The following is a 19,621-nucleotide window of genomic DNA, read 5'->3' on the forward strand; positions in this document are numbered from 1 at the left end:
GATTCAGGGGGCCGTCGACGCTAGTTGGAAGAGTCCGGGGAAACAGGGTCACTCAGGGACGAGAGGCCGCCTCCGGGCGGCCAACGCCTGAGGAGGCCGCCGCGCTCAACGCCCAGTGCGCCCCCACGGACGGGCACGGCGCCGGGTCTGCCCGGAGCCCGTGGCGCGGCCGGAGAAGACAGGAGCGAGCCGAGGCGCCGCCGCCCGCTGGCGCTAGGAGGGCGCAAGCGAACAAGGCGCCTTTGAGAATCAGCTGCCCCCCTCTTCCTCCTCCGGCCGGCCCCGCCCCCAGCCTGGCACACCCTCTCCCCCCTCCCCGACAAAGCGCGCCTTGTGTCCCCCACCCTGTGCCCGCCTCTCAGGCCCCGGGGAACCTCGGCGGCGGCGTCAAGGGAGCTCGTCCGGAGCTCCCGACCGGATGCCCCCCCCCCCCCCCCACACACACACACGCGGCCAACGCAGTGCTGCCCCCCCCCCAACACAGTCACCTCAGTCCAGAAAACAGCGATTTTAATTTGAAAGCTATTTTATGTGTGAGTGAAAGAGAAGGGAAAGGAAACCCAGAGAGAAGGGCTGCGAGGCAAAAATCATGCAGCCCCAGCACCCTATCTCTGCAGGCTGACCATCCCCCCCTCAATTCTCAGGCCAGGGTCCTGTGTCCCCAGTCTACACTGTGCCCAGGTCTGGGGGAAGGCTGTGAAAGGAAGGGCCTGAGGACTACTCACCAAACCACCCTGCCATCACATCCCAGGCCCCTTCCCCAAGTTAGACAAGAGATGGGGGAGGGGATAGGGAAGGCCAGTGCTTGAAGGGCCCCAGGGACAGACCATCTCAGGGCCCTGCCTTTCCCAAACACCACCTCCACCACTGGCATTTCTTAGTCAACCTGGGAAAGTACAGTACTTCTTTGAGTCTAACTGCAAGTCTCTATCCTCAGAGGAAATTAAAAATAGCAGATCGGTTCCTACATCTTCACCCACCCCTTAACCACCACCACCTTTTTATTCAGTCTGACTGCAGCAGGAGGTGAAGTGTGAGGGGGGCTCTGAACAGGAGACAGTGACAGGGCTCCTCCCTCTTCCAGAGTAGCCCCCACCTGCTGGGCTACTGTCAAGGCTGTCAAGGCCTGGAGGAAAGCCTGTCAGAGTGCTACTCCCATGTCCATCAGTTTGGGGGGCCTGCCCCCCAGTATCCATCTCCGGGAGAGTTCCCATTTTCTCTCTTCACATGGGTAGCTGAGTGAGGCAAGATGAGAAGGAAGCAAGGTCCTGTGAGCAAGGCCAGTGCTTTGTGCTGGGGGAAGGAGAGATCGTTCCAGGCAGGGGGTAAGAAATCACCCCAAATCATGACAGACCCAAGACAAATTCAGAGACTCAAGGTCACTGAAGGATGAGGTCTAGCCCTCACAAGGATCTGGGGTCCCCTCTGACTTGGGATATCAAGCAAACCTCTTGGAGGGTTTATGGATCCCCTTGGAGGTCTCAACTCTGCCCCGTACTCCTCACCCCACCAAGATTCTAGGACACGGCCCCTCCCCACCGTGCCCCCAAGGCTGGAGTCCCTCTCAGATGTGTACTCCTCAAGTGTGAGGAGCACCACGTGTAGGTCTGGGCTCAGGCCAGCTGGTGGGGAGCCTCAAGCATCTCCATGAGGAAGGTGTCAATGGGGGTGTCTCCAATGAGCTTGAAGAAAAACAGATGTTCTAGACACTTAAGGCCGATGGACCTGAGGGCAGGAAGACGTAGCAGCAGCTTGGCAAACCTGAAGCAGAGGTGGGAGAAGACAGCTGGAACCACACGGGCCCTGAACACAACTTCATGGCACCCCACAACCCCACACCCCCACAGCTCCTTCTCACCGTCCCTGCTGCTCAGGGTACTTCTGTTTGCAGTAGGTCTCCAGTGATGCGTACACTTTCTCCCTCAGAACCTCCACCTCACTGGGGTTGGAGAGACCCTTGGCATCTGGGATGGCAGGGAAGAGAGGAGGAAGAAGACAAATCAAATCAGGACAAATGTGGAGATGTGGCCCACACGATGTCCCTTTTGGGCCCCACCTACTGGCCCTTTAACAGGTGCCTGACTAAGTTGTGGAATGGGGCCAAAGGGGAACGTATCAGTGCATGTGGGTTTTTCTTGGTCAGCTGGAAGAGTTCCAGATTGAGGGGGATAGCTGGGTAACTTAGGAGTCTCCGGAGAAGAGGAGGCTCCAAGGTTGCCTTGGTCTTGAGAAACAGGGGTAATCCTCCTCTTACCTGGATTGAACAGAATGATTGCCCTCAGGCAGCCAAGCTCTGTCTTGTCCATCCTCATGTCACGCATTTTGGACACTAGCTCTGTCAGCACCCTGGAGAGGGACCTGCAGGTCACTCAAAGGTCACAGCTCAGCCAGCCTTGGACACGGACCAGCCTATAGCCCCACCCCCTCTACCTACAGGCCAGCCTAGCCGAAGGCCACTGACCGATCAAAGATGGCTCCCACGCCTGCAGAATGGGCTGAGTTGCGGTGCACATGAAGACCTGTGGCGAGGAGGATGCCATCTCGGACATCAATGGATCGGTGGGAGAAGGAAGCAATGAGGAGCTCGTTCCAGCCTGCGTGGGGGGCGGCAAGGGTCAGGAGCCAGAGCTCAGACCATGGGATTCAAAGCATATCAGGGGAAGAGAAGAAGTGAGGAAATCAATGAACTTGGCTCCCTTGGTATGTAAGTATGCACTGGGGTCACTGAAGGTCAGAGGTCAAACAGGGATCAAATATCAAGAGATAAAGGGGATCCAAGGTCACTGACCTGCCCGTAGCAATATGACCTGGTCATCCAGAGGCAAGGAAGAAAAATGTGGGATCCTCTTCGCCCACTCAACAAGCGTGAATAGCTGTTTGTCAGCTGCCTGACAGATGTTAGTCACGGGGTCATTTGGCTGCAGGGGATGGGGAGGTAAGAGTTACGGAAGGTCTGGAGGTACACTGGAAGTCCCCCCCTTGTAAGAGGTTTCTGACACCACCTCCTTATCTAGAGTCTCCCTTCAAACCCATCTGAACCAATCCCCGTTAGTCAGGCTTCTCTTCTGGCATTCGCGAAAACAATTATTTATTTAGGACTAGCCCGTGGTTCTACCACTGGGTTGTTTTGGGATGGGGACAGAGAAAGCTATCACACCCACCTCAGATGTTTGAGAGACCTTGTTTGGCAGCACTTCCAGTCCCAGGCAGTGTTAGGGGGGATGGAGGGTAAAGGGAGGGGAGAGGGAAATAGAACCAACCTAGACTCCCGTCCCCCATCCCCCATCAGGAGAGAGAGTGGATTGACCCCATCACTCACGCTGCTGCCGCTACCCCCGGTTCCCCCAGGACCCTCAACGCCCTGGTCACTCTTCTGCTCCACGGCAAGCTCTGCCTCCAGGATCCTGTCCACAGGCATCTCCTCGGGGGCTCCCCCAGCCCCCTCCCCATCCCCGTCCTTGTCCTTCCCCCGCTGACGTTCCTCCTGTACCGCTGGGGTGGGGGGAGGGGAGGAGAAGAAAAAGTGGAAAGTCAACAGTCAGCTGTGAAGGGTTCTGAAATGTCTTTAGGGCCTTATCAGGGTTCTCAAGGCCCTTAGGAGATATTTATAGAAATTAGAGAAGTCACTAGAAATGGTAGACTAGGGAGTCTGGAAGCAGGGGCTATAAAAGAGCATATAAATAAGCCAAGAAGGAGAAGAGGAAGGCAGGATAAAGGAATTAGGAAGAAAACTAACATTTAAACCTAGGGTCTAAGAAATGGGCCAAATACATTTTAACATTCACTCAATTATTATGAAAATTCCAGGATCTCTTATCTTTGTTATTAAAGATGAAAATTTTAGGGAGCGCCTGGGTGGCTCAGTCGGTTGAGCGTCCGACTTCGGCTCAAGTCACGATCTCACGGTCCGTGAGTTCGAGCCCCGCGTCGGGCTCTGGGCTGATGGCTCAGAGCCTGGAGCCTGACGGCCCAGAGCCTGGAGCCTGCTTCACATTCTGTGTCTCCCTCTCTCTCTGACCCTCCCCTGTTCATGCTCTGTCTCTGTCTCAAAAATAAATAAAACGTTAAAAGAAAAAAAAAAATTTTTTTTAAAGATGAAAATTTTAGGGCTTGGAGAAGTTAGACAGCTTGTCCAAGTTCTCATAACATAGAGCAAGTCGTCCATCTAAATCCAAGTGTGCCTGGCTGCAAATCTGGTGCTCTTCCAATTCAACAAAGTCACAGTGAAAGGATCCCTGGCCCGGGTCTTCAAACTTGTGGGTTCTGATTGCAACCCTGCCCCCTCTTTCGTTGCATGACCCCAGGAAAACCAGGCCTCAGGCTCATCTTCTCTAAAATGAGGCATTGGACCAAGATACCTTAAAGTGTCTGAAAATTCCAGAATTAGACTTAAGAAGATAAGAGAAAGAGAAGGGGAGGCAGCCCTGAGGTCTTCAGTAAAGTCTGCAGCTTCAAAGAATAGAGTCCCAGACTTTGGAGGAGGAATCACAGATAACAGGGAGACAGAGAGAGAGGGAGAGGTAAATCACAGGCACACAAGCACTGGTCAAAAGAGGAGGAACTATTCAGGTTAGTGAAGGGGAGACAGAGAAACTCATCATGGGTAAGGAATAGTTATCCTACCCTAGCACCAGATGGGAGGGGTCATGGGTGCCGGACACAGAGAAGCAGCCCCATTAAAAAAAGGAAACTCAAGAGAACAGAGCGGAATTCGAGAGACAAGAGCTGATGAGGAAGGAAGAGAGAAATCAAATATCGCCCTCTGGAGGAGGAGGGAGAACAGTCCAGTCCTGAGAGGTACAGTCTGCAGTTTCCTGCAGTCTTCCCTCCACCTCCTCCCTCCTCTCCCATAGGGTAGCCAAGGAAGCCTGGCTGACGCAGGCCCTTACCCTCCCTCTTCATGCCAGTGGCCAGGCACTTCTGATAACGGCAGTACTGACAGCGGTTTCGCTGGCGCTTGTCCACTGTGCAGTCCTTGTTGTCCCGGCACGAGTAGGTCAGGTCCTTACGGATGGTCCGCTTGAAGAAGCCTTTGCAGCCCTCACAGCTGTAAACCCCGTAGTGTTTGCCTTGAAGGAGACGGGAACAGCAACAGCAAGGCCGCATGTAGATCCCTCACAATCAAGTCCCTTGCCAACTTCCCTCCCAGCAAACTTAGTTTAAATCCATCCACACAGATGGGGAACCAGGACATGAGGGATGACCCGGTCCCACTCTCCTTACTGTTCAAAAACCCTATACCAGCCCCCTCTTCCCCCTGACCATCCCCCATCCCGCATCTGAGCTTCAGGTCCCTTAGTCATCACCAGGCTTCCTCCCATCCACTTGCTCCAATGCAACCCCATGAGCCCCTGGGAATCCCACAGGTGATGGTACATGTCAGATACTCTCTTTCTTCCTTTCCAATGATCTCTGAGCCCCATACCTGAGCTTCGGTCCCCGCAGATTGCACATAGCCGTTTACCAGCCCCAGGGCCACCTGGAGGGGGTGGACAGTGCAGGCCCCGGACCCCTAAGACTGGTGGCTTCACATCTTCAGGGGGGCCAGACCCACCCCCAGGGAGCGACACTGTTGAGTTAATCTGGGATGGGGGAAATAGGGAAGTCACAGGGAGACTCACTGGGAAGGAGAATCTCTCAGAGGTCATGGAAATCATCCCCTACCACCTAGGCAGGGCCCTGCATTGCACATCACAGAGGACATTATTTACATTGCAATCTATGTGAAGGGCCACCCTTGGAGCACAACCCCCCAAAAATTAGACATACAGTTCTCCTTGAAATTGTGCAACACAGGGGCCCTGAAGGGCATATATCTCAGGACGGCAGATGGGATAAAAAGGGCAGAAAAATAACTGATAGATGAAAGGGACATCAGAATATCGGGTTGTTTTATAGGGCTGGGAAGGAAGCATGCACTGAAAGATCAGTCACCTCAGGAAGGGCAAGGGGTCTCACAAGGACCACAGGCCTGCCAGGATTAGAGGACTGGAAGGTCAGTGGGCCATGGGGAAGTTCACACAAGGATCTGGGGTCACAAGGAAAACAAGGAAATGAAAGTGGAGAGGCAGTCAGTGAGCCACGACCTCTCACCTGGGGACTGCTGACAGGCCCGGAGAATCCTGGGGGAGCTGGAGGGGGCAGACCAGGGGACCCCATGGAAGAGCTGATGACTGGGAAAGGGGAGCCCAGTGGAGGGGGTGGCATTGGGGGTGGGGGTGGGGCCCCGGAACCTCCAAGGGTTGGGGCTGCTGAAGGGGGTAGGGGTAGGCCAGGAGGAGAAGGGGGAGGGGCCCCCTGGGGAAGGGGATTCGGGGAGGAACTGTCTGGGCTTCGGGAGTCTGAGGGAGGGGTACGTACAGGCACAGAGACACACAGACAGAAAGACAAAAAGAGAAAATGAGTCTTAGATCATCCAACTGGAGGCTTTAATTCTCTCTAATCCCCCGCCGCGCCCCACCCCAACCCAACCCAACCCAACCCAACCCAACCCACCCCACCCATCCTCAAGTCCAGAAACACCCTGTTGTCAAACAACGGTTTAACTCCTAATTGTGGTGAGGGGAGGGGGTTAACAAAAGGCAGGATAGTTCAAGTGAGGGACAATTCCAAGCAATCCGTTTGGTCACCCCAAGCCAGACATGTCTTATGTGGGTGGGGCAGCACGTGGGGTGGAACTGACAGCCCCTCCATTCCCAGCGTGTAGCCAGAGCGTGCAAGGAAAACAGGTGGAAGGGACCCTTCCTAGGACGCAGCATCTGCCTTCAAACGACCAGAGTCCCCAAACTCGAGGACTCAAATCCCATGCCCGCGACCTCTGGATTGTAGGGCCTCAAACAGCCAAAGCTAGGAGGGCGGAAGCTCCCCCGCCCCGCCCCGGTGGGGGAGGGCGCTAAGGCCCTCGGGAGGGAGGGGACGCATGTTTACAAACAAGGGGGCGGGAGCGCCAGGGAAAGAGCTCCAGGGGACGGGGGGGAGGGGTCGCAGATAACGCGGTGACTGGTTCGCCGGTCCGTCCGCTAGGACACTCACCCCGCCCGCTGTCGCCCATCCCGTCCCGTCCAGCCTCCCCTGGCTCCGGCTCCGGGGTTTGTTGTTCTCCGGCTGCCGCCGCCGCCGCCGCCGCCGCGGGATCCAGCCAGGGCCGTCGCCGCCGCCACCGGGAGGCGACCCCACAATGCATTTCTTTTCGCACCCCCACCGGCCCACACTGCCCTGCGGCATGCCGCTGGGGGAGGAAGGGCGGGCGAGCAGCCCAAGACATGACTCTTGGGTGAGTGCAAGGATACCGTAGAGGTACCAGGGATTCCCACGTATTGACCGGGGGACTAGCTGAGCACGAGGAAGCCCCAGAGAAAAAGACTCTGGCCTGAACCGGGTCGAATTAAGCGCTTCGCTCTGCTCTGTACCAAAATGACAGCGCCGATATGGCAGCCATCTTGGTATAGACGGGAAGTCTCCGTGCTAGTTCCCGCCCCCTCGTCTAGTTGGAAACGGAGGAGGCGGTCTCCTCAGCCCAGTTAGCCGGCCTCGCCCAGCCTCCCCTCAAATAACCTCCACACCTGCGCATGCGCGCCAGAGCAGCGTGGCCTCGCCGCCACCGGTGTGTCGCCATCTTGGTAAAGGTATCGGGACGGAGGTGGAGCGGAACTTCCTGTTCTCGCGGGAGCCAGAGGCGGGACTGCCACGTCCGAGCAAACCGGGAAAGGAGAAGATCCTGAAGCCGGTGAGAATTCCCTGCTTTACCCTACCGTCCTTTCCAGACCTTTTCCATCTTCTAGTGGATCATAGAGACTAGGGCCCAGAGAGTCCGTAAAGTGGAGGATCAAAGCCTAGAGCGGTGTCCCAGGGCCCTACATCCGGGAGGGGGTTCGAGATAAAGAGACCGAGTCTTGGGAACAATGTGGGTGGGGACAGAACGGAATGGGGGAGCGGCCCATAGAAGTGGACAGAGGGCACGAACGGAGTAAAACTGACCCTGCATAGGTGTAGAGTTGAGGGTCAAGTGGAGTCACTATCTCTGTCCCTCTGGTCAGCGTGATGGCCAGGGGCCTGGGGGCTCCCCACTGGGTGGCCATGGGACTGCTGACCTGGGCGGCCTTGGGGCTGCTAGTGGCCGGACACGGGGGTCATGGCGACCTGCACCAGGACCTGCACGAAGACTTCCATGGCCACAGCCACAGGCGCTCACAAGAGGATTTTCACCATGGACACAGTCATGCCCATGGCCATGGCCACACTCACGAGAGCATCTGGCATGGGCATACCCACGGTCACGAACATGGACATTCACATGAGGATTTGCACCATGGCCATAGCCATGGCCAATCCCATGAGACCCTCTACCACAGAGGACATGGACATGACCATGAGCACAGCCATGGAGGCTATGGGGAGTCTGGGGCTCCAGGCATCAAGCAGGACCTGGATACTGTCACTCTCTGGGCCTATGTGAGTCCCCAGGGGATGGGAGAGAGAGGGGCCGGTTCTGGATTGTTGGGAAACCCCACACCACTTGACCCCTGGCTCTCCCCTCACCAGGCACTGGGGGCCACAGTGCTGATCTCCGCAGCTCCATTTTTTGTCCTCTTCCTTATCCCTGTGGAATCAAACTCCCCCCGGCACCGCTCTCTGCTCCAGATCTTGCTCAGTTTTGCTTCCGGTGGGCTCCTGGGAGATGCCTTTCTGCACCTCATTCCTCATGCCCTGGGTAAGTGATCTTTGGCCACTACTGCAAATCTTAACATATTTTATTTTCTGGGAAGAAGGGTTCTTCATCCTTTGTGATCCTTGACCTTCCAATATTCCCCCAAATGCATGCCCCTTGGGCAGGGTATTCACTCATCTGGCTTTTTCTCCCCCTTCCTCTAGAACCTCATTCTCACCACCCTCTGGAGCAGCCTGGACATGGACACTCCCACAGTGGTGAGGAAGGGGTGGATGGAGATGTATTGGGATATTGAGAGAGGTCTTTCCCTCCCTGTTCTCCTCCTGCACTTGGGGAGGAGGAGTCTGGAATCCACATTTCCCTTAATGTCTCAATGCCTCTATCCCAGGCCAGGGACCCATTCTGTCTGTGGGACTGTGGGTCCTCAGTGGAATTGTTGCCTTTCTTGTGGTGGAGAAATTTGTGAGACATGTGAAAGGAGGACATGGACACAGTCACGGACATGGACACGCCCATGGTCCCACACAGGGAGGTCATGGGCATGGAAGACAGGGTGAGTACAGGAACAGCTTTCCTTGAAAGCCACCTTGCCTGCTGCAGAATCCCCTTACCTTACAGCTCTTCAGCAGGAGGGGACTTCCCTTTTGAGGACATTTCTGCAGATTTCTGCTCTCCACTCTACTAACTTCTTCCCTCAGAGCGTTCTTCAAAGGAGAAACAGAGCTCAGAGGAAGAGGAAAAGGAAGCAGGTGGGTCTCGGAAGAGGAGAGGAGGGAGCACAGGGCTCAAAGATGGGCCAGTGAGACCTCAGAATTCTGAAGAGGAAAAAAAAGGTTCAGGTAAGGGCCAGGGTTATCGATAAACTTGGGCAAAGGATATCACAAATCACATGGAATATACACTGTGGGTAATGGCAGGTGTCTGAGAAACATGAAGGGGCTGGATGTGAAGTGGTCTCTGGGGGGAGATGTGATAATGGCTGACGGGCTGGGACAAGGGGTGGTAGATGACTCTAACCATTGTCTTCCTTTGTACTTGTACAAGATCTGCGTGTATCAGGGTACCTGAATCTGGCTGCTGACCTGGCACACAACTTCACAGATGGTCTGGCTATTGGTGCTTCATTTAGAGGAGGTCGGGGGCTAGGGATCCTGACCACGATGACTGTTCTGCTACACGAAGTGCCCCATGAAGTTGGGGACTTTGCCATCCTGGTCCAGTCTGGGTGCAGCAAAAAACAGGTTGGTAATGATGGGCGCGAGACACGATTGCCTCAGCCTTTACCTCTCCTGTTCACCCACCCAAAACCCAAGATCGCCTCGCATTAGTTTCAGGCAAGTTGGTACTGTTACAAACAATACAGCCTGTAGAAACGAGGGAGAAGAACTTCTGTTTCTTTGTCCTGTGGCTCAGTATTTCTTGAATTCTAGTCCACAAACCGTCTGAATGGTTTATGAGGGTGTTTTACACTGCCCCCCACCCTGACCTTCTGAGTCAGAAGTTCTGTGGAAAGGATCTCTTTGATATTTTTAGGTTTTTCAAAAAGTGTCGATTCTAGATCCTCCTCTTTTTGCCTTATTTTTCAGGTCCCAAAGACCTGCACCCTTCCCATATATACCTGTACCCCACCAAACATGCCTAACCACTGATCATCTTTAGATGTTGTTGAATGCCTTTCTGTCTCTTCTGCCCACCAGGCGATGCGTCTGCAACTACTGACGGCAATAGGGGCACTGGCAGGCACAGCCTGTGCCCTCCTAACTGAAGGAGGGGCAGTGGGCAGTGAAGTTGCAAGTGGTACAGGTCCTGGCTGGGTTCTGCCATTCACTGCAGGTGGCTTCATCTATGTAGCAACGGTGTCCGTGTTGCCTGAGCTGTTGAGGGAGGCATCACCACTGCAGTCACTTCTGGAGGTGCTGGGGCTGCTAGGGGGAGTTGTCATGATGGTGCTGATTGCCCACCTCGAGTGAGAGGTGGGGTAAACCGTCCCCACTCCAGCCCTAAATCTCTAGTGTGTAAGCCTTCCAGGTCAGGGGTCTGTGGAAGTTGGGGACCCTGGCCAGGGATGTCTGCTGAAGGAAGTTGTAAGCTAGGGAAGTGGTAATGTTGGCATTAGGGCCATCAAGATTTTGCAGTCTTATAAGAGCTGCAGAAGTGAGAATGAGAAGTCAGAGGGACCATAGTGTTAGTCATGTGCTAACCATGTTGTTGGGTTTAGGGGGTTAAATGGGGCCATGAAGAAGGCTGGAGAAGAGAGGTGATGACAGCCTACCCCGTGTCCCCTACCGAACCTGTTTGCAGAAAACCAAGCTACCAAGAGCAGGTTTATCCAAGGTCCACCCTCCCTTCCCACCTGTTGGTGGAAGCTTCAGGGAAGACCAGAGTCCTGGACAGAGTGGGTAGCAGGAAGAGTGGGGGATATACATCAATTAAACATCAATCGTGTGTCCTGATTTGGGAGTGATTGAGGGGGGGGAGGTGGGCTTGCCAATCTCGTGGCCTGATTTTTTTTTCCTATTCTTTTGATATCACTGAATTGAGGGGTAGGGGTGGTAACCGGAAATAAAGTCCTCGGATCTTCCGCCCCAAACGCGGTCTTTGTCTTTTTTGAGAGAATGAGGGCCCCTCATCTTCCCATTCCCCAGGCCCCCAAGCGGTGGCGCGTGACCACGCCCCCGCGGTGGAGGGTCAGCCTGTGCTGGTGGCCTCCGAAGGCTCAACGCTGGCCGGGCTTAGGTTGGCGCGGCTTTGCACTTGCCACGCCTCCTCTGCGCTAGGATTGGTTCAGTGCTGGGTTCAGTGCCCGCCCACCCGCCGGCGGACATGGCGTCTCAGCTCCGTCTCCGCTCGGCGCTGGCCCTGGTCACAGGTTGAGGGAATGTTCTTCCAGGGCGGGTCGGGGTGCCGGAGTGTTGTCCGGGGACGCCCTTGGGGTCTGCAGCCGCTGTGACCTCTGGCCCCTGGTCCGAATTTTACTACTTTGCGCCCTGTTGACCCCTGATCCTGCCTACTCCTCCCTTTCTCCCCTTCCCCCCACTCCGTGTGTTCTCTCCCACCTCAGGCGCGGGTAGCGGCATCGGCCGAGCTGTCAGTGTGCGCCTGGCCAGAGAGGGGGCCGCCGTGGCCGCTTGCGACCTGGACGAGGCGGCGGCAAGCGAGACGGTGCGGCTGCTGGGCGGGCGGGGTAGCGAGGAGGTGGCGCCCTGCGGGGGCCACGCAGCCTTCCAGGCTGACGTGTCTGAGGCCGGGGCGGTCAGGCGCCTGCTGGAACAAGTACAGGTGAACGCGAGACGACCTCGCCCCCTTTAAAGAGCCAACACTGATTGTCTTCACTAACCCGGCTCTACTTGGGTTTTGGTGTGTAACCGCCCCCTTCCATAGGCCTGCTTTTCTCGCCCACCGTCCGTCGTTGTGTCCTGTGCTGGGATCACCAGGGATGAGTTTCTGCTCCACATGTCTGAGGATGACTGGGACAAAGTCATAGCTGTCAACCTCAAGGTGGCGACTTCTGAACCTGTGACTTCTGGTTTCTCTAGCCTGGGGGAGGGAGCTGGAGGAGGACTGTCACCCAACTGTTCCTTTCTGCCTTGTTACTCTTTCCCCACCAGGGTATTTTTCTAGTCACTCAAGCTGCAGCCCAACTCCTGGTGTCCAGTGGTTGTCATGGTTCCATCATCAACATCAGTAGCATCACAGGGAAGGTCAGGTTGAGTTAGGAGAAGGTCAGCCAGCCAATTGGGCACAGAGAGGATAGCCCCTCCTTGGGACTCCTGACTCATTCCAAATCTCTGACTCACCTATAGGTGGGGAACATGGGACAGACAAACTACGCAGCATCCAAGGCTGGAGTGATTGGGCTGACCCAGACTGCAGCTCGAGAACTTGGCCGGTTAGTCAGACACAGCTGGGGGTACAGAGGGATTTGCTGAGCCATGTGGGAGGTCTGGGGAGGGTCAGTGTTCAGCCCTTTCCAGAGTCAGCAGCCACTCTCCCTTCCACAGACATGGGATCCGCTGTAACTCTGTCCTCCCAGGGTTCATTACAACACCCATGACACAGAAAGTGCCACAGAAAGTGCTGGACAAGGTAGGAGGCTGTGGGTAGAGGGCAGAGTTATTCAGACACCCAATCTCTCTGGGCTTCAGACAGAATGCTGAGCACAGGGCCTGACAAATAGTAGATATTCAATAAGTGTACAAGGAATGAAAAAAGAAAAAGGTGCCACAGACAGCCTACCAAAAAAAAAAAAAAAGTAAAAGAAACATTTACACATGTATGAGTGTTTTCTTACAGGTGACTGGAATGATCCCGATGGGGCATTTGGGGGATCCTGAGGGTGAGCACTGAATAAGGAAAAGGAGTTAGGGAGGGGGCCTGAATGAAGAAATCCCAAACTTTGTGGGATCTGAAAGGATCTCACCAGGATTGGTGGTGTGTGTGTGTGTGTGTGTGTGTGTGTGTGTGTGTGTGTGTGTGTGTTGGTGGGGAGGGGTTCTGGTGGGAGGTGATGACTTTGAATCTATGAAAGTGAATAGGATTCTGCCTTTTCCCCACCATTCCCATAGATGTGGCAGATGTGGTGGCATTCTTGGCATCTGAAGACAGTGGATACATCACAGGGGCCTCAGTGGAAGTCACTGGTATGAGGCCATCATGGGGAGGGAGAAGGCAGAGAAGTGGAACCCAGATGATAAGAGAAAGCAAGAGAAGGGAGTCTGGAGCCACTAAGGGAAGAGCAGAAGTTCCCATAGGCGAGGGACTGAACTGGGCACCCCCCCCCCAGCCCATTTGTCTCCACCTATGCATCTGTCCAAATGTTTCTGCCCCTCCCAGGAGGTCTTTTCATGTAACTGCTTCACGGACCCTGGATTCTGCTCACTCCCCCACCACTCCACCCGGCCTCCTGCTGATGAGGACTCCGAGTTCCCAGGCTACAAAAGGGGTGGCAGTGTATGGCTCTGGAATGCTGAATATGGGAGGCAGGGGTGCTTGTGACCCTAATAAATTCCAAATCCTCTTCCCTGCCACCTCCGGTTCTTCTTGTGTCTAAGCCCTCAGACCCTTCCCCACCTCCCCCTCCTTTCCCTTTCCCGAAGGATTGTTCCCTTTCACTGCCTGGTCTCCCAGGGCAACCCCCGCCGCCGGGTGTGAGAGGAGAGAGTGTATGTCACTGTGTATGCGTGACATTCTGGGTCTTTATAGAGGGAGGGGGTCTCTGCCCCCACCCCCTTCCACTGGTCCTACAGCCCCAGTACCCTCTCCCCAATTCCCTGGGTCCTTATGGTCCCCAAGGGTGGTTTGTTCATGGCCCCATCCTGGTGTCCAGTCTGGCCTTGGGAGGGGGTCTTGGAACAGGTGGCCCTCCCCTACCCCCTCCCTTTTCTGAGTCCCCCCCCCCCCTTTCTCTCCACCTTACAATAGCTGCAGCCGGCCTGGGGTCGGGTGGGGGGGATTAGGGGAGGGGGCCAGGATTAGGGGACTGGACCAGCCGATGAAAGGGGCTGGAGGAGAGCAGAAGGGAGGGGGCTGGGAGGAGGAGGAGGAAGGGGAGGGGGTCCGCGCTAATCGACTCTGGAGCCCACATAAGGACTGGCCACGGACTGAAGGAGAGGACAGGGAAGTAGGGGGGAACTGGGGGAGGGGGCGAGGGGACCCACTGCTGCCTTGTCCCAGAAACAGGCTACCCCCTGGCAGCTGCAGCCCAAGTCCGGGAGCCCCAGCTCAGGCTGGAGGAGACAGGACGCCCACTACGGTCTTTCCCCCCCGCCCCCCCACATCTCATCCCCTGCCCTCAATGGGGATCGCTCTGCCCCTTCCTCTTCTCTTTCCTCCCTGTCCCCTTCCTTTACAGAAAAGTCCTGGAGGAGGCTTCTGTCCGCTTCCCACTCCAGACATTCTGCCCCTTGTGCCCCCACCCACCCACACGCGCACACCCCCTCCCCTATAGGGGCCCCATCGTGTGTGTGTGTGTGTGTGTGTGTGTGTGTGTGTGTGTGTGTGTGTGTCCCTGCTTCCGCGTGGTGTCTCCATTCCCCTGTTCCTCCCGTGCGCCTCCCTCCCCCGCCCCGGGCCGCGGCTCTTGATTGTCCAAACGCAATTCTCGAGTCTATGGCTCCGGCCGAGAGTTGAGTCTGGACGTCCCGAGCCGCTGTCCCCAAACCTCGAGGGGAGAGCGGGTCGGAGGGTCTAGGGAGAGCCAAAGCGAAGGGTGCAGCAAGTCCCCAGGGTGGTAAGGGGAATCCCGGGCTCATCCGGATTTAGTTGCGTTCACAGGACTGGAGGACTGAAAAGGCCGAAGATCCTTTCCAGCCTTCCCCCTCCCCTCCCCGGAATGCCGGGCTGGGGTTACGGAGTTGTGGGGAGGGGGGCAGTTGTCCCCCAGAGCCGCTAGGGGACGCGGAGTGGGGGAGGTGGCCCCTTTTCCAACCCCTCTCTACCCTCCCGGGGTCCAAGAGATCCCAGGCCCCGCCCTCCGGAGCGGAGGCCCCGGGTGGGGACCTCGGGAAGGGAACGGTGGCTAAGGTTGGCAGCGCGACGGTGCCGGCCCGGGGATTGAGACCGCGGTCCCCACGTAGCGGGGGACTCCGGGGACGCCGGCTCCTCACGCGAGGCGGACGCGCCCGAAGGCGGGGGAACCCGGGAGCCCACGTCGCGTCCCACCCGAGCCCGGAGTGGCGGGTGACGTCTCCGCTGGCGGGGGCGGGGGGGGGGGGGTAGCGGAGGGACAAACGGAAGTGACGTAGGGCCCCAGCGCCCGGGCCATGGCGGCGGCGGCGGCGGGAGCTGCTGTCTGAGCAGCGGCTGCGGAGCGAGCGAACTGGGGCTGAGAGCCCGGGCCCAGTGAGAGGCGCTGCGGCAACGGGGCGCGGACGGCTGGAGCCCGGTGAGGGGCAGCGCGGCGCGGGGCGGAGGTTGTGGGGGGAGCCACAGGAGGGGCGGGGTCTGCGCGAGGGCGGCCCCCCTAACACCCTTCCCCCCCTTCCCCCTTTCCCCAGCCTACCTCTCCTCCTCCACCGCTGCCGAGCCCGGGTGGGGGGTCTGTGCCCTGTCACCATGACGACGCCGGCGAATGCCCAGAATGCCAGCAAAACGTGGGAACTGAGTCTATACGAGCTCCACCGGACCCCGCAGGTGATAGGGACTTTCCTTTCACAGCTTACTCCCTTTCCCCAAACCCTTCAAACAGACCCCTATCTCACAGCCTCTTTTCCATTTTTCGCCCTATTCTGCCGACCCTGCCGGATGTCACAGACTCCCTTGACCCCACCTTTGAATCACCTTAATCTTTTCCAAGCACTTTCACATTTATCTCGTTTCGTTCTCACATCAGCTATTGCCACAGATGTAGGGCGACTATGACTGCCTTCATCTGAAAAATAGTAAACACATAGATATTACCTTCAGTGTTCCTCAGTTCAGTGTCAAAGGTCAATGCATATAAGACTTTCCTTCCAAGTTTACTAGAAATGGAGCCCTCCCCTGCGCAACCCACCCCCTCACCACGCCTTGCCAAATTTCTGATACCATAATGAGATGGGGCCCCAGAATCTGTGTTTTAAACAAGCACCATAGGGTATTCTGATACAGGTTGCACCCAGACCACACTTTAAGAAATTAGATTGAAGAAGTCTTCCCCAAACCCCACATCTGTGCCACCTCTGCCCCAGACCTCTGACCAAACCTCAGATCCTCCTGTTGCAAAGCTCCTACTTTCAGTTAATGGACACTACTCCTTTCTGTTCTCCATTCTCTCCAAGTCACTAGCTCCTCTTTCTCAGAATTCCCGTCTTCCTCAAGTGGTCAACACGGGGTACCCAGATTCTGCTATTTCACTGTATTTCTCAAAACTCCCATTCCATTGACCACCTGTTTCTAAAACCCCTTTCCCCCCAACCCACCATCACCTTTCCACTCACTGATGTCTCCAGGAAGCCATCATGGATGGCACAGAGATTGCGGTTTCCCCTCGGTCACTGCATTCAGAACTCATGTGCCCCATCTGCCTGGACATGCTGAAGAATACAATGACCACCAAGGAGTGCCTCCACCGATTCTGCTCCGACTGTATTGTCACGGCCCTGCGGAGCGGGTAATGGGAGGGATGTGTTTGACATGGGGTGAAGGGTACAGGGTTGGGGCCTCAGTGTCCTAGCGACTGAGACTGACTCGTTGAGGGCCTCCTCTCTCCCACCCCAGGAACAAGGAGTGCCCTACCTGCCGCAAGAAGCTGGTATCCAAGCGGTCTCTGCGGCCAGATCCCAACTTTGATGCCCTGATCTCTAAGATCTATCCCAGCCGGGAGGAATATGAGGCCCACCAAGACCGGGTGCTCATCCGCCTCAGTCGCCTGCACAACCAACAGGCACTGAGCTCCAGCATTGAAGAGGGGCTGCGCATGCAGGCCATGCACAGGTTCGGGCCGGGAGAGAGGCGATAGCAGGGCTGGTGGGACAGATCCGTGGGTCAGACTCCTGGTGCCGTCTTTGCTGCCTGCCAGCTTCTAAACCTTAGCATCTTAATAGCTAACCACAGCCTGATTGTCAAGGTCTGGAAGCCGGGGGTGTAAATTGCAGCTTCCTAGTTAGCAACTGGTACTACTATTCTTAAAAAATTAGCTCACCCTCTAACTTTCTAGAAGTTAGAACAGTGGAGTGATTTTGAGCATAAACTCTGGATTCACCTTGCGGGGAATTAAATGACCTTCTAGGCCAGCATTGCTCGGTCTTTAATAAGCATCCAGATTACCAGAGGGTCTGTGAAAAATGCAAATTCTAATTCAGTAGGTCTGGAGTTGGGCCTGAAATTCTGCATTTCTACAAACCTATGCGACTGGTTCTTGGAGTCCATGTGGAGAGGCAAGAGGCTGTGGTTGCACACAAGTTATCTAACATTTCTAAGCCTCAGTTTTCTCAACCATAAATAGAATATAATCACCTGCTTCTAAGATTTGTACTATGTGAGGCGATCAGTGCAAAATACTTAGCAGTGTGTTTGGCGTGTAGTTAGTGTTTAATAAATATTAGGTGTCATCATTAAGATTTCCCTGATCTCTTGTTCTCTTAAGTTTAAAGTTTAAACCCCTTATCTGTGGTGCTTTCTAACCTCAACCACTTGCTTCTACAGGGCCCAGCGTGTGAGGCGGCCGATGCCCGGGTCAGATCAGACCACCACGATGAGTGGGGGGGAAGGAGAGCCTGGGGAGGGAGAGGGGGATGGAGAGGATGTGAGCTCAGACTCTGCCCCTGACTCTGCCCCAGGCCCTGCTCCCAAGCGACCCCGTGGCGGGGGTGCAGGGGGGAGCAGTGTAGGGACAGGGGGAGGTGGCACCGGCGGGGTGGGTGGGGGCGCCGGTTCTGAAGACTCTGGTGACCGGGGAGGGACTTTGGGAGGGGGAACCCTAGGCCCCCCAAGCCCTCCTGGGGCCCCCAGTCCTCCGGAGCCAGGCGGAGAAATTGAGCTCGTGTTCCGGCCCCACCCCCTGCTCGTGGAGAAGGGAGAATACTGCCAGACTAGGTGAGAGCCCTGTCTTTCCCCTGACCTCTGAGAAATCAAAAAGATCATATAGATGTCCATCAGAAGTGGGCTTCACCCAAACCCAGAAAGAAACCCTAACCCAGAAGCCCTTTTGGAAAATCCCCTACTTCCCTTTTCCATTTGTGGCTTCCTGTCCCCTAAACCTGCCTTCTTTCCCACTTCAGGTATGTGAAGACAACTGGGAATGCTACAGTGGACCATCTTTCCAAGTACTTGGCCCTGCGTATTGCCCTTGAGCGGAGGCAGCAGCAAGAAGCCGGGGAGCCAGGAGGGCCTGGAGGGGGCGCCTCTGATGCCGGGGGACCTGATGGGGGTGGTGGAGAGGGTGGGGGTACCGGAGGAGGTGACGGCCCTGAGGAGCCTGCCTTGCCCAGTCTGGAAGGTGTCAGTGAAAAGCAGTACACCATCTACATCGCCCCCGGGGGTGGAGCTTTCACGGTGAGAGCCTCTGAGGGCAGTGCTATAAGAGGGGAGAGGCTGGGAGGGTGGTCTGGGGCCACACAGACCCTGGATCCTGACCTCCTAACTAGCCCACCCTCCACTCTCCCTCTGCATCTCTCATCTCACGTCTGTGTCTTATCTTCTTCCTACTCACTCCCTATGCCCCTGCTTTACCCCACCTTTTTTATTATTCCTTTTTCTTTCTTCCTCCCTTGGTCACTTTCTCCCTCTCATTCATATCCTTTACCACCTTCTCCAACTTTTTCTTACCCTGCCTCTCTCTTCTACCCCCTCTGTAGACACTGAATGGCTCGCTGACCCTGGAACTGGTGAATGAGAAGTTCTGGAAGGTGTCCCGGCCACTGGAGCTTTGCTATGCCCCCACCAAGGATCCAAAGTGACACCACAAGGGGACGTCAGAGGATGGGGACCAGGGGGTGTCCCTGTGTCCTGGCCCACCACCCCAGCTTCTTTGTTCCCCAGTGCCCCCCAGCCCAGACAGTCAGCAAGAGGACACAAATGAGGACAAGTGGCTTTTATACAAAGTGTCTATATCAGATTCTTCTATATTGTACAGAGTGGGGCATGCGCCCCCATCTACTGCCTTTTCTATTGCCCCTCAACCTCCCATCTCTACAAGATGTTGGGGAAGGTGAAGAACCCTCCCCTTCATGCTCCCCTACCAACAACAGATTTGCTTCTTTTCCTCTTTGAAACCTGCAGTTCTGTGTGTGTTTATCACGGGTGTACTAGAAGGGGTGGGGGGAGATTGGGGAGACAAGCTGGAAATCATGTGGAATCAACCTTGGAAATAGGGAGGAAATGTCAAAGGTTATTCACGGTATGTAAATCCCATTTTTCTGAGTCCCCAAATCAGCAAATATGTTCGAAACTAGCGGGGGACCAACCTATGAAGTTGAAAGGGACAGGGTGAAGAGGTAAGCGTTGTCCGAAGTCTTCTCAAACTTGCCCCCTAAA

At 55.9% G+C, this 19,621-nt stretch overlaps 4 protein-coding genes across 11 annotated transcripts; 3 read left to right on the plus strand and 1 right to left on the minus strand.

Annotated features, from left to right (window-relative positions):
* Positions 1-493: 493 nt before the first annotated feature.
* Positions 494-7,264, minus strand: RXRB (retinoid X receptor beta). 6 transcript variants are annotated; one of them, XM_023253792.2, is made up of 10 exons: positions 7,033-7,264; positions 6,094-6,341; positions 5,426-5,582; positions 4,890-5,069; positions 3,320-3,492; positions 2,789-2,918; positions 2,462-2,594; positions 2,255-2,346; positions 1,859-1,964; positions 494-1,761 (listed from the first exon to the last, which is right to left on the minus strand). In XM_023253792.2, the coding sequence occupies exons 1-10, from the start codon at positions 7,262-7,264 to the stop codon at positions 1,614-1,616; spliced, it is 1,599 nt and encodes a 532-aa protein (XP_023109560.1). In that variant the 3' UTR covers positions 494-1,613. The 6 variants fall into 6 exon arrangements, with proteins under 6 accessions (XP_023109560.1, XP_023109559.1, XP_023109558.1 ...); XM_023253791.2 differs by having other exon boundaries at positions 2,255-2,358; XM_023253790.2 differs by having other exon boundaries at positions 5,935-6,341.
* On the plus strand, positions 7,131-11,258 carry SLC39A7 (solute carrier family 39 member 7). Of its 2 annotated transcripts, XM_023253793.2 has the most exons (9): positions 7,131-7,273; positions 7,626-7,726; positions 8,037-8,451; positions 8,542-8,710; positions 8,872-8,925; positions 9,057-9,221; positions 9,367-9,507; positions 9,713-9,909; positions 10,366-11,258. In XM_023253793.2, exons 3-9 carry the CDS (start codon positions 8,041-8,043, stop codon positions 10,636-10,638), a joined length of 1,410 nt encoding a protein of 469 aa, XP_023109561.1. In that variant the 5' UTR covers positions 7,131-7,273; positions 7,626-7,726; positions 8,037-8,040; the 3' UTR covers positions 10,639-11,258. The 2 variants fall into 2 exon arrangements, with proteins under 2 accessions (XP_023109561.1, XP_023109562.1); XM_023253794.2 differs by lacking the exons at positions 7,131-7,273; positions 7,626-7,726 and having other exon boundaries at positions 8,132-8,183; positions 8,558-8,710.
* Positions 11,259-11,341: 83 nt separating this feature from the next.
* Positions 11,342-13,695, plus strand: HSD17B8 (hydroxysteroid 17-beta dehydrogenase 8). Of its 2 annotated transcripts, XM_023253795.2 has the most exons (9): positions 11,342-11,537; positions 11,730-11,947; positions 12,050-12,166; positions 12,277-12,369; positions 12,472-12,557; positions 12,670-12,754; positions 12,962-13,004; positions 13,234-13,308; positions 13,502-13,695. In XM_023253795.2, the coding sequence occupies exons 1-9, from the start codon at positions 11,492-11,494 to the stop codon at positions 13,516-13,518; spliced, it is 780 nt and encodes a 259-aa protein (XP_023109563.1). In that variant the 5' UTR covers positions 11,342-11,491; the 3' UTR covers positions 13,519-13,695. The 2 variants fall into 2 exon arrangements, with proteins under 2 accessions (XP_023109563.1, XP_044913318.1); XM_045057383.1 differs by lacking the exon at positions 12,277-12,369.
* Positions 13,696-15,389: 1,694 nt separating this feature from the next.
* On the plus strand, positions 15,390-19,359 carry RING1 (ring finger protein 1). The gene is made up of 7 exons (XM_011282270.4): positions 15,390-15,551; positions 15,664-15,799; positions 16,597-16,757; positions 16,865-17,080; positions 17,792-18,181; positions 18,367-18,640; positions 18,943-19,359. The coding sequence occupies exons 2-7, from the start codon at positions 15,722-15,724 to the stop codon at positions 19,042-19,044; spliced, it is 1,221 nt and encodes a 406-aa protein (XP_011280572.1). The 5' UTR covers positions 15,390-15,551; positions 15,664-15,721; the 3' UTR covers positions 19,045-19,359.
* The last annotated feature ends 262 nt before the right edge of the window (positions 19,360-19,621 follow it).

The sequence above is a fragment of the Felis catus genome, chromosome B2, assembly GCF_018350175.1.
Source record: "Felis catus isolate Fca126 chromosome B2, F.catus_Fca126_mat1.0, whole genome shotgun sequence".
NCBI lineage: Eukaryota > Metazoa > Chordata > Mammalia > Carnivora > Felidae > Felis > Felis catus.

Coding starts and splice junctions, on each gene's coding strand:
- RXRB (XM_023253789.2), bottom strand. CDS start 7,264: ATGTCTTGGGCTGCTCGCCCGCCCTTCCTCCCCCAGCGGCATGCCGCA. Junction 5,583..5,934: donor GACCCCTTGCCCTTCCTGAG/GTGACTGATCTT, acceptor CCCCCATCCCAG/ATTAACTCAACAGTGTCGCT. Junction 2,595..2,788: donor GGTCATATTGCTACGGGCAG/GTCAGTGACCTT, acceptor CCCCCCACGCAG/GCTGGAACGAGCTCCTCATT.
- SLC39A7 (XM_023253793.2), top strand. CDS start 8,041: ATGGCCAGGGGCCTGGGGGCTCCCCACTGGGTGGCCATGGGACTGCTG. Junction 9,222..9,366: donor TCATGGGCATGGAAGACAGG/GTGAGTACAGGA, acceptor TTCTTCCCTCAG/AGCGTTCTTCAAAGGAGAAA. Junction 9,910..10,365: donor CTGGGTGCAGCAAAAAACAG/GTTGGTAATGAT, acceptor TCTGCCCACCAG/GCGATGCGTCTGCAACTACT.
- HSD17B8 (XM_023253795.2), top strand. CDS start 11,492: ATGGCGTCTCAGCTCCGTCTCCGCTCGGCGCTGGCCCTGGTCACAG. Junction 12,167..12,276: donor TCATAGCTGTCAACCTCAAG/GTGGCGACTTCT, acceptor TTTCCCCACCAG/GGTATTTTTCTAGTCACTCA. Junction 12,755..12,961: donor CACAGAAAGTGCTGGACAAG/GTAGGAGGCTGT, acceptor GTTTTCTTACAG/GTGACTGGAATGATCCCGAT.
- RING1 (XM_011282270.4), top strand. CDS start 15,722: ATGACGACGCCGGCGAATGCCCAGAATGCCAGCAAAACGTGGGAACTG. Junction 15,800..16,596: donor AGCTCCACCGGACCCCGCAG/GTGATAGGGACT, acceptor TGATGTCTCCAG/GAAGCCATCATGGATGGCAC. Junction 17,081..17,791: donor CGCATGCAGGCCATGCACAG/GTTCGGGCCGGG, acceptor TTGCTTCTACAG/GGCCCAGCGTGTGAGGCGGC.